The 15,032-nt window shown below is 38.3% G+C and overlaps 1 protein-coding gene across 4 annotated transcripts in view; it reads left to right on the forward strand.

Moving 5' to 3' along the window:
• MYO1B (myosin IB) overlaps positions 1–15,032 on the forward strand; it is a 175,307-nt gene that overhangs the window by 118,764 nt on the left and 41,511 nt on the right. For all 4 annotated transcript variants that reach the window (XM_012776932.3, XM_012776935.3, XM_012776937.3 and 1 more), the window contains exons 12-13: positions 4,683–4,769; positions 5,424–5,489. In XM_012776932.3, coding sequence (XP_012632386.1) covers positions 4,683–4,769; positions 5,424–5,489 — 153 coding nt within the window. The remainder of the gene's footprint in view (positions 1–4,682; positions 4,770–5,423; positions 5,490–15,032) is intronic.

Below are 15,032 nucleotides of genomic sequence, written 5' to 3' on the forward strand. Positions count from 1 at the left end.
TCAACTTTCGTGCCATATTCCAGGGATTGTTCTAGCCACTGGGGACATAGAGGTAAACTAAACAGATAGGGATCTTTGCTGCCATGGAGCTTAAAATTCTGGCAGGGAGAACTAGACAATAAATAAATGATATAGCAAGCTAGTAGGTTGTAGGTGAGCAGAAGAGGAGTGAGATGCCTTATATTTCAAAGGGCTGCTCTGGCTGCAGTCTGGAGGGGGGGGAAGGGGGGAGGCGAGTTTGTATGTGGGGGACCTTTGAGGAGACATGCATTAACCCAGACGTGATGGGGGCTTGATCCAGGTGGTCACAGTGCAGTCATTGAGAAGGGGTCACATTCTGGATGTTATTTGAAGGTTGAGGCAATAGGATTTGCCGAAGGCTTGACATGTGGTATAAGAGGAAGAAGAGTCAAGGATAATTCAATGCCTTTGGCCCAAGCAGCTGGAAACATGGAGTTGTCATTTACTGATTTGGAGAAGACAGTAGGAGAAGCCAGTTTTGTGGTCAAGTGGCTAAATTGGCCTCCCTGCCTTCTGTATTGTCCCCCCTCTAACCTCTATACTGAGGGCAGTGAGATCTTTCTAAGACACAAATCTGAGCTTTTGTCTTCTCCCCTTCTGCTTCAAGTTAAATGGGTGGATGATGGATGGGTGGGCGCATGCATGCTTGTGTACCCGGGTGGCTTCTGGAGCCCCATTCAATGTAAACCCTTTGTCTTACCCTGTGGCCTTGACATTTTCCCACCAGTCAATGCTGATTTGGGCTAGAATAAAGTGACTAATTTAGGTCTTTTCCCACTCAGGTCTACTTTGTCCAACTGTATTTTGTCTCATCCTAACTATCCCTAAGCCTCTGGAAGACAGTGGGGTGGCTTTCTCTCTGTTGCTCTAACCCAAGAATGCCTGCATGTCCTTAGCTTTCTTTCAGTGTTGCTTTTTTATTTTAGTGAGTTAATTTGGCTATGGCAAATACTATAACTTTATGGAAATTTGGTTTGTAGCAGTCCTTTCCTAGCTGTAACCATTATCTTTCCTTCCTCCTAAATGACTGCTTCTGCTGTCATTCTGTGCAAGTCTGCCTTACTTAGTTTCAGATGGGGAGTGACTGACTGAATCAAGAAAATGGTGCAGAGAGCCTGCACAGCGCAAGCCCCCACGGAGACCATTAGTGGGGAAATAAGGGATTAAGGAAGACTTCATGGAGAAGATCGAAGGGTTTACATGGATGAAAAATGGATGCAAGGGCATGTCAAAAAAACAAAACAAAAATAACCGTGAGAAAAGTCTGGTTTGGAGTACATGTCAAGAAAAGGATTGCTCACGCTTGGCTACAGCTTTAGATAAGTGTAAGGGGCTCAAAGCAGTGTTGCTGGAAAGGTGAAGTCTGGAGTTAGAGATCGGGCAGACTGCAGCAGTTTTCAAATTCAAGTGCGCATCAGTCACTTGGAGGACTCGATTGTAAACCACACCTCCAGTGTGCTTGATTCAGTAGGTCTGAGGTGGGACTGACGAATTTGTATTTCTAATAAGTTTAAAGGTGACACTGCTGCTGCTCTTGGTCCAGGATCACATTTCGAGAACCACAGAGTTTGGACGTTTTCAATAGCCAGCGTGGGAGTTGTTAAGTACATAGTATTGCTATGAAAAACACGTGTTGTTTATGATGGTCTTTTAGGAACATATATATTTGGGGTCTTTTTAAAATTGTGTTTTACTCTTGCTTTTTTAATCATCCTTTGTGGAAGCCAGGCCCAGGTGCCTCTTACTTTATAAGCTTATTTTAGTCACTTTACATCACTAGGTAAAACTTTTCCATATTTTTTTAACCTTTGGAATAAAAGAATTTGGCAGTTGAGCTCAATTACTCAGCTCTTTAATCAAGTTTTTTTTAATGTAGTGTTCAGGTATCTGGTTCTACCTATCTTATTGCCCAGTAGGTTTTTATTCTGTGAGAAGTGATTTGTTTTATTAGCTTTTCCTCATAGCTTCAATTCTTGAGCCCAGTATCATTTTTATTGACTCATGCCTCATTTTCCCAAGGCCTTTAGATCTTTCCCCAGATAGGATGAGTATTATAATAATGGAAACCCATGAGGGAGGTTATCATTCAGCTTCTACTACATACTCTGTCCTTGGCTTCCAAGGCCCTCTGGAATCTGACCTTACACAGCTTATCTCAGTTTATGCCTTGCTAGTTCTCTAAATGCCATGCTTATTTTTACCTGGTGCCTTTGCTCCTGCTTGCCCATCACCCCCCCCCCCCAGAATGTCATTGCTCATTCCTTCTGCCTGTCCAAATGGTCCACCCAATTGCACCCCACCCAAGGAGCCTTCTTTGATCAATCCCCCCAAAGCCCCCTTCTCTGAATTCCTTTTTCTTCTGTGTTTGGCACCTGCCCTCTGATTGTGCTGTCTGTGATCGTTTGATCTCCCCAGCTCCCCTCTAAACTCCTGGAGGGTAGGCAGCATGCCTGTGCACAGTGGGCCATGCACATACCGTCCTGGGCCATCCCTGGTCCCGGCCCTCTCTGAAGTAGATTCCATCTGGCATTTACCTCTGTGAGCTTCAGGCAGCTACAGAAATGCAGAGTCTTTTCATAGTGTGCTTGGAAACTGAGGTGGTCAGTCAGTACACTTGGTGTCTTCCCTCAATTCTGCACACCTTATTAGTGATCCTTAAATGGGAATAAACATTCTTGTCCTTACTGCTTTATGGGGTACTATAGTGGAGATTACATAGCATGAATCAGGCTCAAGAAGTTAGGGATTGGCAGCCCATGGGGTCAGATGTAGCTTGATAGGCCTCTTTTATTTGACTGAAGAGTAGTTTTTTCTTTGATTTCATTTGTTTGCTTTTTAAATTTTGCATGTGAGTGTCTTTAACCTGGAACAAATCCTCGAACCACTAAGAAGCCACTACTTTCTGTTCCTTTCTATCACATAGTCCCTGGAAGCATTTCACTTGGATATCCCTTGGCACAAGAATTTGTTTGAAGGAAGCAAAGAAGATTAATATTTGCTCAGAATACACTTAAAAAATATAAAGTAGTTTACCAGAAGACGTTATCATTGTCAGTCCAGTTGCATATTGAAATGATGGTTTGTTGGAAGCAGATAGCATACAACTAAAAAAGCTGAAAGGACATTAACATGAAAAAGGGTTTATTTACAAATACATGGTGTTTTCAGATAGTGTGTTTTGAGATAACTTGCATTTACAAGAAGAAAAGGGAAAGGGCTTGTGAAGTAGTAGTAGAGGAAAAGGATATTTAAAAAGTCATAATATCAATGTATCTATAGACTATCAGCCAGGCACTGCTCTAAGCACTTAAATTACCTATTTTAAGAAAGTAAAAACTAGAATAAAGGGTATTGGGGAAAGGATATTCATTTAAATTATATTTTGGCTTTTTTTTCTGTTATAGCATTTTATATGCATTTTCTACTATGGAGTGACTCCCTCCCATTTTTTTTGCCAACTCCTAAGAATATTTTCTAAGCCTGATTGGAGTAACTGTCTGAGATTGAGGGAGGAAAGTTGGGGATTAGCACAGAAGTGCCAGATGAAGGGAAAAGTTGCTCTTTCCAGCTGTGATATGTTGCCAGGGAAGTGAATGTGTTGCTAAAGTTGTTACGCTCAAGAAATGTGGAAAAGGTATTCCTACATAATCTAACAAATTGTGTCCTTTATAAAATAAAAAAGTGCTGGTTCATTTTAACAGTAATACCTGGCTTTCTACTTACAAGCAGCAAAATATACACATCTGGCCGGCATGTTAAAAACAGGAACAAAAACCTTGAGCTTTCCCTTCCCAAGGCCGGGTTCCTTCTGCTGTTACTGACACTCCTCCCAGGCCTCCCAGAAGGGCTGCATTCAACATCTGACTGGCACTCACTGCGTGCCAAGGGCGCCGGGCACACTGAGGGCTGTTGGGTTCTCCCGTCCACTCCTCGCTTCCTCCAGCTGTTGCATTCCAAGCCAAGAGTCATAGAGATAGACGTGTCTTCTGCTGCTGCTTTGTCCAGTAGCTCTAAACAGCTTTAAAAATAAATGAGCACATAATTTCATACTACAACTTTATTTCATACTACAACTTATAAGAACTCATTGTGGAAGATTTTTTTAAATACTCAAAAGGGTGAATAAAGAAAAAAATTTTACAGATTCCATCAGTCAAAGCCATTTTAATGTATTTCCTTTGCATTTCCTTTCCTATGTGTAAGGGTTTAAAAAAGTATTTGTTATTAAGTACACAGTTTTTTAGTTTTCACATAAATAAGCATTTCCATTTCATGACCTAATTTTCATAACCATCATTCTTCGATGACTATGTAACATTCCTTTTGGTGGGTATTTATTTTACTACCTTCCATTGCTGGACTTCTAAATTGCCTCTGATTTCCCTCTGTTCCGTAACATTGAGATGAATATCTTTGTGGTGGAGGCTTTTGCAATATTTAGAATTAGCTTCTTCGTATGTGAAAAAATATAACTGGGTGTAAACAATTTGCCTAATCCTGTTAAAGGCTTGCTGTTTATCCAGAGTATAATAAAAACCGGTTCTGATAAGAAATTGAAATAAAAGGGCTTTAAATATTTAAAAGTATACACCTGCCTTATTTTATTGAAATTAAGCATTGTGGCAATTGTAGGCATTAAGTTTTTCTTTCTCTTTTAATAGGCTTATTATGCCCGTGATGCTCTGGCTAAAAACCTCTACAGCAGGTTGTTTTCATGGTTGGTAAATCGAATCAATGAAAGCATTAAGGTACATCATCTCTATATGCAAAGAAATCAGTTGTAATAAATGGTATTTGCAGTATAAACATTAAGTTGAAGAAAGTTTAATATTGTAAATAGGTAATTTATTACCACTTATAAAGATTATTCCTTAAAAAGAATTTACCTTAAGATTGAAATTTGTCAGGGATTTTGTTAATTCTGTTTTGCTGTGTGTGTTGTCTCTCACTGGTGAATGGTCTAATGTTTTTTGTGGAGTTACTCAGAGAATCAGCGTCCCAGAGCCTGGTCCGGCTCATCTGCTAACTAGTTGTACACATTTAGCTGAAAAGGTCGCTTTACCTCTCTAGGTTAATGTGTTCCTCATTAAAATGGAGGTGTTGAACTAGGTGATTTTGAAAACTTCTACCTCTTGTAAGATTCAGTTTTGTTTTTTGTTTTTTTAATAATTAAGACTAATACCTTCTTAGAATAAATCACCTATTATTAAAATTTTTTAAAAGATTCCATACCAATAGTAAGTTTAAAATAAAGTAAGTTTAAAATAAAACCATGCAAATTACAGTTATTCTCCTAGTTAAGAAACACAGTTAATCTGTAATATATGTCTATCCTCCTCAGATGCTTATCATGTTACATTTTATGCCTAAATTAACCCATTAATTTGAAACTTTTTTTTAAGGCACAAACAAAAGTGAGAAAGAAGGTTATGGGTGTTCTGGACATTTATGGCTTTGAAATTTTTGAGGTAAGATTTAAAAATTTTCTTCCTAGCACTTTTATTAAAGCATAACAATTAGAAATTAAGTCCTGTATTTTATAGACATTTGTTATAACTTTGAATCTACAAATAAGCTTTTGTGCAGATGTAACAAAATTTGGTTGTGTGTGTATGTGTTTGTGTGTTAAGTGCTGAGAGCCATAGACAGTGCTGTTTTAAAAGAACTTCTTGTGTTAGTACTTCTGAAATTGGAAATTTAGAATTCGTACCGTGAGGCTTCTCATGAGCTACAGGATTATTTATGCCTGTGGCCGTTTTCTCATTTGTAGATTGCTTGGAAAGTGAGGCAGGTTGGTGCCACGGGAAAAGCCAGGAAGGGGATGGCTGGCTGTGGGTCCTGGCCTTGCCGGGCTGATCATTTCATCCTTGAGACTCAGGGACACAGGGTCTGGATTAGGCGATTCATTCTGTCTCCTCCAGGTCTCCTCCAGCTGTGATCTTGTGATGATGAATTCTGCTGCAGAGGTTGAAATACTTTCTGCTGAAGTTCATAGTGAATTTTTAAAAATGATTCCATCTTGCTACAAATTAAATATTTAAACATTAGACACTTATATTAGAATTTCCTTTCTACCTTCTTGCTAACTCTGACACTTAGAAGCAGTTTTAAGGACCTACTGAAACACTTATTCTTGCTTTTAGGAGTGGTGTTTTAGTTTGCTTCCTGGAAATAACAAGTAGTTCCGGCCCCTCCTTTCTTAATTCTCCCCAAGTAATGATTTGTGAATTTCTTTACATAACTAGGCTCAGAATGACCACCCAAAGAATTTATGGGTTCCAGAAGATTAGGGTCACGGAATCATAGAGGAAAGCATCAGAGTATTCTCTGCAGCTGACTTTTCTAGCAAATGCCTTGTTCTTAATAGTAGTCATTTTTATAATAGTATGTTCTCCCTCAGTCATGTTTCACATTTAGTAGCTAGGGGTAAATACTTACCAAGGACGGACTGTATGCAAGCCTTATGGTAAGTGTTGTGTGGATGGTCTGATTTAATTTTCACAAAATAACCTCACAAAGTAACTGTTACTGTTATTCCCATTTTACAGATGAGAAAGCAAGGCCCTGAAGTTCGTGTAACTCCCCCAAGTTACATGGCTACGTGTAGTGGTAGGCCCAGGACTTAAACCCAAGGCCCCTAATGTTTTCATTTATGGTTTTTCTTTCCTACTAGGGGTGAGACCAATACCATTTCTTTACATTTCTCCCCCAAACTCACAGGTTCCCCAATATCTGGAAATAAGGAAAAAAACAAACATTGTGATAAATCTCTGACTCCCCTATTTCCCCGCTCTTGTCATCACTTCAAGCTCCTGGCCGGCATTGGAGCCTTCCCAGGTGGAAGCGTGTGTGCTGGCCGCTGGCCCCCATCGTGCCCCCAGCACACAGCCCTTCAGCACAGAGTCTGCTTGTACTGCTGCCCCTTTAGCAGAATCTGCAAAGGAAAGCTGCCAGTCTTTTGGTAAAAGAGAAGAATTTAAGGTTTGTGAGTAAGGAGAATTGCTTGAGTATGCTCAGAAATCACTCTGCCAAAGTTAATTTATTTCTAGCAAGACCTCAGGTCACTGTCGCTAAATGGACAGAAATGTCAAAGTGATTCTTCAGAGTTGGCAGGGAAGAATATTTCTTACCTGGCACATTGCGGATCTAGATTTAAACGGTTTCATGAGCAGGGCAGGTGGTAAGCAGAGATTTCACTAGAAAGTTAGACTAGAATTCAGTGATATTTCTAAAATAAAAGAAACTGATTTTATTTTAATTTTGCCAGAAAAAGACATTGCTTTTAAGCCAGTGGACGGGTGCTTAATGTCATGTCATAATACCTGGAAACTTTTAAAAATAGGATAATGGCATTATGCTGGGATATCCACTTAGCTTCCTCTTCCAGTAGGTCCTAATATCTAACTAGCCATGGGAAAGAGAACCCATACAGCACTCTAAGGAAACTGGGTTATACCTCATGAACAATATGAGTCATTTCTCAAGTATTTGTTATTTACCAGATGCCAGGAGAAAACAGAGGTGCTCCTTGTCTGCGTGCAGCTTACAGTCGTGGCCCTAAGAGTGAGAGCCTGTTGCTGCAGGATACAGCCTATTGGGTAGGAAGGTCTACAGGAAACTAGATTACTTTTCTAGGTATGTTTGCTGCAGACCTAATCAGAATAGAAGTTGGATGTTCCTGGGTAAAAACATCCTTAAACTTAGCACTGGGTAAAATCCCCTTCGCAGTCCAGGAATATTTTTCACATATGGTTAATTCAGGTTTCTCTCCAAGCCTATCTTGCTGAACATGTCTTCCTTCTGCGAGTTATACCATCATTTTCTCAACACTGTTACCACTAGAGACTTTAATATATTTCTAAGTGCTTTTCTCCCTTTCTTCAGAGGAATACTCTAGGTCAGAAGTTCACACTTAGCTGCAAATTGGATTCACCTGGGAAGCCTTTGAAAATTCAGGTGTCTAGGCTGTACCCAGACCAGTTATATCAGACGCTCTGGGGGTAGGGCCCGAGCAGCAGTATTTTTCAAGTTCCAAGGTGATCCCAGTGTGCAGTCACGGTTGAGACCAAATGCTCTAGTAGACATAAACTCCAGAGTGAACTGTAAATTCCAAATATATGTGGTGTTCATGCTATTTGACCTCTGTATGAAATGCCCTTGCAAAAAAGCAAGCCTTACCTGCTGTTCATCTATATAGAAATCTAATCTGTGCATAAATAATATTCTTAAAACCAAACAAGTTACATTTTTATTCTTTTTAAACAAAACTTTCAGCCAAGGCCAAATCCAGTCAATTATATGTCTATAGCAAACCTTACAATGGCCATAACATCATTAAAAGTTAATTTTCCTTCTCTATGTAGTAAATGCTTTGTTTTTCTCTCCCCCATCCAGTTCCTTCAGAGAATTAAGATTTATTTTTTTGTTATAATTAGATATTCTCTCCAGTTTCCTAATCTCAGATTAATCTTCAAGCATTTTGATTTTAATACCCCGTTTATTATTTATTTTATAAATACATTTATTTGGGGTGAAGTCAGAATAGAGATTTGCTTAAGTGCTTTTTTAGATACTTTTACTTCTTGACATAGGATTACAAAATTTTTGTCTCTTCTCTTAAGAAATTATTCACATACACACCCCAGATATAAGCCTACATTTTCCTGGATTCTCAGCAATGTTAGAGCTCATAGAAACATCAGGAAGTGCATAGTATTTACCATTGAGAAACCAGGATAATTAAGGACTTAAAAGTACTGCAAGCTGAAGTACAAGGGGTCAGGGTATAGAAAAGTATTCAGATCCACATCAATGTAAAAATGAAACTTTCCACCCAAGTGAAAATAAACGGATAAGAGTATAAAGTTCATTTTTTTTCCTTTGTTCTTCAGTGAAAATTAGCTGTAGAGTTTAAGAGTTCTGCCTTTTAGCATACCCTGGGCGTCACTTTAAAAACTGGACCATAAAGGGCCAGAATGTTTTTTTTTTAATGTGTCTAATTCTGCCTCGTGACCCCACTGAGAGTCTCCATGAAAATGCTTTTTAGCTGAGCTGGTGGAAACCTTTCATTCCTTTTGGTCTGTCTCTAAACGGAAGAGGGAAATGGATGCATTAAACCATGGGATGATGACACATGGATTTGACTGCAAAACATTCCAGTACCAGCTGGGTGAATAAGCCCTGCCTTGCTGGCTGCATGTGATCCGATGTCAGTTTGGAAAACAGAGGAGTGGAACATTGATACCAAAAATAAAGTGATATGAATTAAATTCATAGAGGAAAAAACAATGTGGCTGTATGTAAATCCTAGTAGAACATAAGACCAGCTTTCCAAAGGAAGAAGATTATAATCCAAATACTCCAATTCCACACCATTAAGTTTGGATATTCTTATAACTGAAAACATGATCTATGTCTTCTAAGAAGTATTTGTTGCATCTCCATAAAAGAACAAATGATATTTAAAAAAAAAAATATTAAATTCAAAAGTAAGTTGAGCAATCTACATTAATTCAGCTCTTTTTCTAAGTACTTATCTGACAGGTATTAAAGTTGGCAGGAGGCTTACTAGCATAATCTAATTAATCATTCATGTTCTGTAGACCAAAGCAGGCAGTGGTAGCTGATTATTTCACTTTTCATACAGTTGAGCTAGTTTCATACAAGCAAAGTGCTAGTTATTTTTAACTGCGCCTTTATGCACCTTATTGAAAGTGACCTATATACAGTAAGAATAGGACAAGCTAGAGGAAATAATTGTTTCAAATAAAACAATCTAACTCTTGTGCAAGAGTCAATGTAGCCTAGTACATCGATCATTGGACTTGTTTTCTAAATTGTTTTTAATTCTGATTATAGTCAACACCTTCTCTTCTAGTTTTGGGCCTTTAATTTTGTTCTTCGTGTGCTAGAGAACTTACAGTTAAAGAAACAGGAGACAATTTAAAGCAGGTTTAAAAACGAAAATGGTGCTATTTTAACTGTGGTTCATAATATATATGTACATCATTACTCTTGCTCTAACTTTTTAAATGAAAGCCTGTTTAAAAACATTTAAGCACTATAACACTGTTTTCTTAAAATTTGCTCTATTTGCATATATACCTAGAAGAAAAATGTTATATATTTAAAGAGAATTTTCCTACAACTAAGGCAATCATTCAATTTTGTAAATGGCTAAAAAGTAGAATACTTATTATTAAATATTTTTCTCATATATTTTGAGGATTTTTTTTAAAAGTTTACTTTCTGAAAAAAAATTAGTTCTTGATTTGGAGCCTATTTCTTGATATCGTGATATTTAAAAATGAATTGTGATTAAGTGTATTATATTTTTCTATAGGAATAGCATTATAATCAGGGGCTGCCAAAGGCCTTAACCAAATAAATCTTTGTTAGGACCAACAGCACATTTTACAGCAGTAATATAGCCCAACTTCTCTAAAGCAGTGATATTAGGCTAAAAATCCTGTAACTAGATAAATTATCTCACTTATGAATTTATTGTTTCATTTATTATACAAGAGGCTGCATTGTATGTAAAATTTAGAAACCCAGTCCAACAGATCCTATCCAAAATTTGATTTCAAATGAAAGTGCTGAAATATAACATTTTATATAATTAACAGTACTTTTTGCTTAAATAAGTCATGGTCTTTGTGTGTGAACTGCTCACTGTTTTTGACACAAATATTCACTTGCACACTTCTCATCTCACCATCCCAAATACAGAGGGGATAGAGCTGCTTCCTGTATTTGCTATCTTCCTTTCAATATTTATTGTGTAAAGTGTGTAAGAATTTTAAAAATATGTGTTCCTTAAGGAGTATAAAATATCATTAGCCTTCTCTGTTGCTGAAGAGAATATACATATAGGCCAGTATTTTTGATACATTTTTCAAAATCATTCCACATGGAAAGTTTGTGATTGATGCTTGTGAGTATAAACCAGTTATAAACTCTATGGGGAGTATGATTTTCTGTTTCTTTGATGTTGAAAGGGTGGACTCAAAGTCTAGAATCTTTGAAAGAAGCCCTAGAGTTTAAGATTTGGATATATTATATCCTTCTAAACATAGTAAGTGCTCACTATCCCAATCTGCAGTTAACAAAATACAGTGTGAAATAGAATAGCATAGAACTCAGACACTTTGCAGTTTACCTGTGTTCTCTAAAGCAGTCTGAGCTGCATTCTGGGGGATTGTAGAACAGAGATCTCAGGATGTACTTGTTTGAAGATGCTTCTTAACGTTTTCTTTTTATCCCTCAGTCTTTAGGGATAAATGTGGGTAAGACAATAGAGAAAAATTGCATGCGTGGAGCATGGGTAGAAAACTGGAGACAGAGATGAGTCATTCATGAGGACAAGCCTCTGCCCACTTCCTCCTTTGGAGTCTTTGATTCATGAGACCCACACATGGGAGAGCTGCCCAGCCCAGGGACTGCTGGCTGCTCACACTGCTGGCTTGACAAACTAAAGAAAGTCTCCAAATATAAAGTTGCTCTGAGGCCTTCATATTTATGTGATGGTTTCTAGACACAGTTTATCTAATTTATGAAGGGGAAGGGGACCCAAGTTGAACAACCTGGTGTTAATTTAATACCTATGTAAATGGAACAAGGTGTCAGACCTATATAAGTCGGAGTTCTATGAAATCTTACCAGGCTGTTCCTTGATTTTCTACAAGTTATTATTCGTTCACTAAATTTTTGCAAGTTATTTTAAATCATGTGTGAAGTCCCATTTCCCTCCAAATTTGACCAATGCCAACAACTTAGATCACAAAAGATGTGTCTTTAGCCTTCACTTTCAGCAGTAATTAGCACCCTGGTGATTCTTGACATACTTTGGAGGGTTTGAAGGTTTGTTTGCAGTAGATGCTGATTGCTATGGGAAAGTAAATTAATTTCTATGTTGATGATTGTGCTATTCTGTATGGAGGTTTTTTGTTTTTTTAATTTTTAGCATCAGAATAAGGTTGGAGAGTCAAGTTTTTGTTCCTTGGCTATCTCCAGGAGAACACTCTCTCCTTGCCACCTTGTTTATTTTTGAAGGGGAGGCCTTTTAGTACAGTACCATATAGGACTGGGGCGGGAAAAAGGAGGTACTTCTGGATCTTACTGGATCTCTTCACTGTTTGGTAATCTGCCAACTAACTCTGACTCTCTTTTTTTTTGGAGAAGACAGGGTCTTGCTCTTTTGCCTGGGCTAGGGCTAGAGTGCAGTGGCATCATCAAAGCTCACTACAACCTCAAACTCCTGGGCTCGAGTGATCCTTCTGCCTCAGCCTCCCAAGCAGCTGGGACTGCAGGCACATGCCACTATGCCCAGCTGATTTTTGTATTTTTTATGGAGATGAGGTCTTACTCTTGCTCACACTGGTCTTGAACTCCTGGCCTCTACCGATCCTCCTGCCTTGGCCTTTCAAAGTGCTAGGATTACAGGTGTGAGCCACTGCACCTGGCCTGCTGCTGACTCTTTCGGTGGATGCTGGCCTTGGAGAAATGTCATGTACATTTTCTTTTTCCTGATAATTTTGAATTAGAAGCATTAGATTCTGAAGCCTTAAAGCTTCAGTCAGTTACATGATTTATCATTATTTCAGTCAAAGTATTTTTGTCTTGGATAGCTCTCCTCTAGCAGAACCACAGTTGAGATACCACATGTAGGTATTGTGGTCTTGTCTTTTGAATTGATTGGACATGTGTCTTGATCTAAAGTTTTATGGCAATTAAAACTATAGCTTGAATGGTAAAAGCTGTCATTTGTGACAATGAATAACTATCAATAAGTGTTTACTTTTAGAAGTTCATTGCTAATTAAGAACTGACTGCATTTCGTGTAATCTGTCCCTTTTTGCACCAGAATGCAGTAAGTATGAACTGTTTGCAGTGCGGTCTGTTGCATGCTCCTGTGTTAATAGCTTCTCTAGCTGTGTGAGTTTTGCAGTAAATGGTTGTTGATTAACTGTGTGGATATGAAATACAGAATTCATTCAGGAATTTTTAAAGATTAAAGACAAATTTAATTTAGCTTTGACTTATTCCTTAAGTTGTGTTATAATTGTGAAGCTTTGCCTCTGGTTTCTAATCTGCTTGTGTGTTTCATAGTCCTGTTTTAGAAGTGTACTTCAAGCTGTCCATGGCCACCAGTGTGTCTGAGGACACTAGTTGCTTTCTCCTTCCTTCTCCTCATTAATTGCCATTTGATGATTTAGCATAATTGGGTTGAAATCGCTCCATGGGCACAGACTTGCCAAATAACAGAAAAGATTTACTCCATGAGTTTGTTTTCTAAAACAAACCAAAGATCTGCTCTTGTAAACTATTAACATTTTAATTTTGTTTATAAGTTTTTAATTTGTGGTAGTTGCATTATATAAGGACATATATTACCAAACCAAAAGGCTAGATTTTTCTCATATATAAAATGTCTTTATGCTAATAATAATAATAATAATAAGGCATCTATGCCAGACTCACTTCAGTTTCTAATCACAATTGTTGGCTCTGAGGATTTGAGCACAGGGTTTTAAAATATTTGTGTGAAAATAAATACTGAGGAATACCCTTTGTGTCTGAGACTATATTTGTTGAAAGTATTGAAAATAAATGTTTACCCTTTAGTAAGAAACTTCAGGATTTAAAAAAATAAACTTTTATCCTGGACTAGATTTAGCATTAACAAGTCAAGTCAGTGATAGTGTATTCACATGTGTCACTTGTAGTTTAGAGTTAAAAACTTCCTTTGAGCAGTTGATCACTGGTGATTAGAAATCCATAGCTGACTCCCAGGAGAAAATGTAGTCAGATGTTGCATCATAAGTATCATTTAAAAATTTTCCCAAGTAGGACCAAAGTTGATTTTAAAAAATCAACTTTCAAAAAGCTCTATGGCTTCTTCCCTTCTGTCATTTATGGAGAGATCTGAAGGCCTGTTGCTGTGCATATCCACAAGGAGCGGCGAGCTTCAGTGACACCATTGCATGTAGACATTCCTTGCTCATTAGACCAGGACAGGCCACTTTGGTGGGAGAAAGAGTCATACTGTCCCTTGCTCCCACTTGGCAAAGGGGAGAGACAGGTGAAAATAACAAGTTTTAGTGCCAGATCTACCTCTTCCTGGAAGGTAAAATGTATTCACTCAACAGACATGTGCTTTGTACTCTCAATATGTACAGCAATACATTAAGCCCTGTGGATTGTTCAGAAATGATTTTGGCGTGGAGCTTTTCTCAGAAAAGTCATAAGAGATAACTCTAATATGGAGAAGAAACTGCTGCAACACATTAAGAGGGATCAAATGTGTTTGGCCTTCTGAGAAGAGAGAGACCGTTTCTAGCTAGGGAGATGATCTTGATGGTTTAATTCCCTTGGGTCTCTATTTGGTAGGAACTTCATTCATTCACTCTTCCAGTTCATATTGAGTACTGGCTAGGTGTGAGGTGCTGTGCAAGGCAGAGGAATACAGTGAACAAGAGAATGTGGTCACCTTGCCCTTAAGGAACGTACAGCCTAGTGAAGCAGATGAGTATGGAACTAACCAGCACATGTGTACACTTACATACACATGTGTTCATTGAACATGTTATAAAAAGAGCCAGGGCATAAGAGTCAGAGTGGGGGAGCTGACCCTGGCAGGGGGGTGGAGGGTGTTAAGAGGTCTGGTCAGAAGGCCTTTCTTGAGCTCTAAAGTTTCACCTGAGAATGGAAGTTTGAGAACTTGGTGACAGAAATTGTAAATATCACTGTGTCTTTGCTGATCCTTCAGAGGAATTTTTTTTAAACCATGTGTGGGGTGTTTCTCCGTCAACTAAAAATCTTCATCCTTCAAATGCTGCATCATTCGTGTATACTTCATTCATTCGTGAAGCATTCCTTGAGTGCTACAATGGGCAAGCGTCTGTCCTAGGAGCCGTGTGCTGGGCCGCAGTTAAATCTGAAAGACCATGTGTGGCATTTCTCATGGATTGAGATGTCTGAGTGTTACTGTTATGGGAGAACTAGTGACA

Source organism: Microcebus murinus, chromosome 8, assembly GCF_040939455.1.
Source record: "Microcebus murinus isolate Inina chromosome 8, M.murinus_Inina_mat1.0, whole genome shotgun sequence".
Taxonomy (NCBI): Eukaryota; Metazoa; Chordata; class Mammalia; order Primates; family Cheirogaleidae; genus Microcebus; species Microcebus murinus.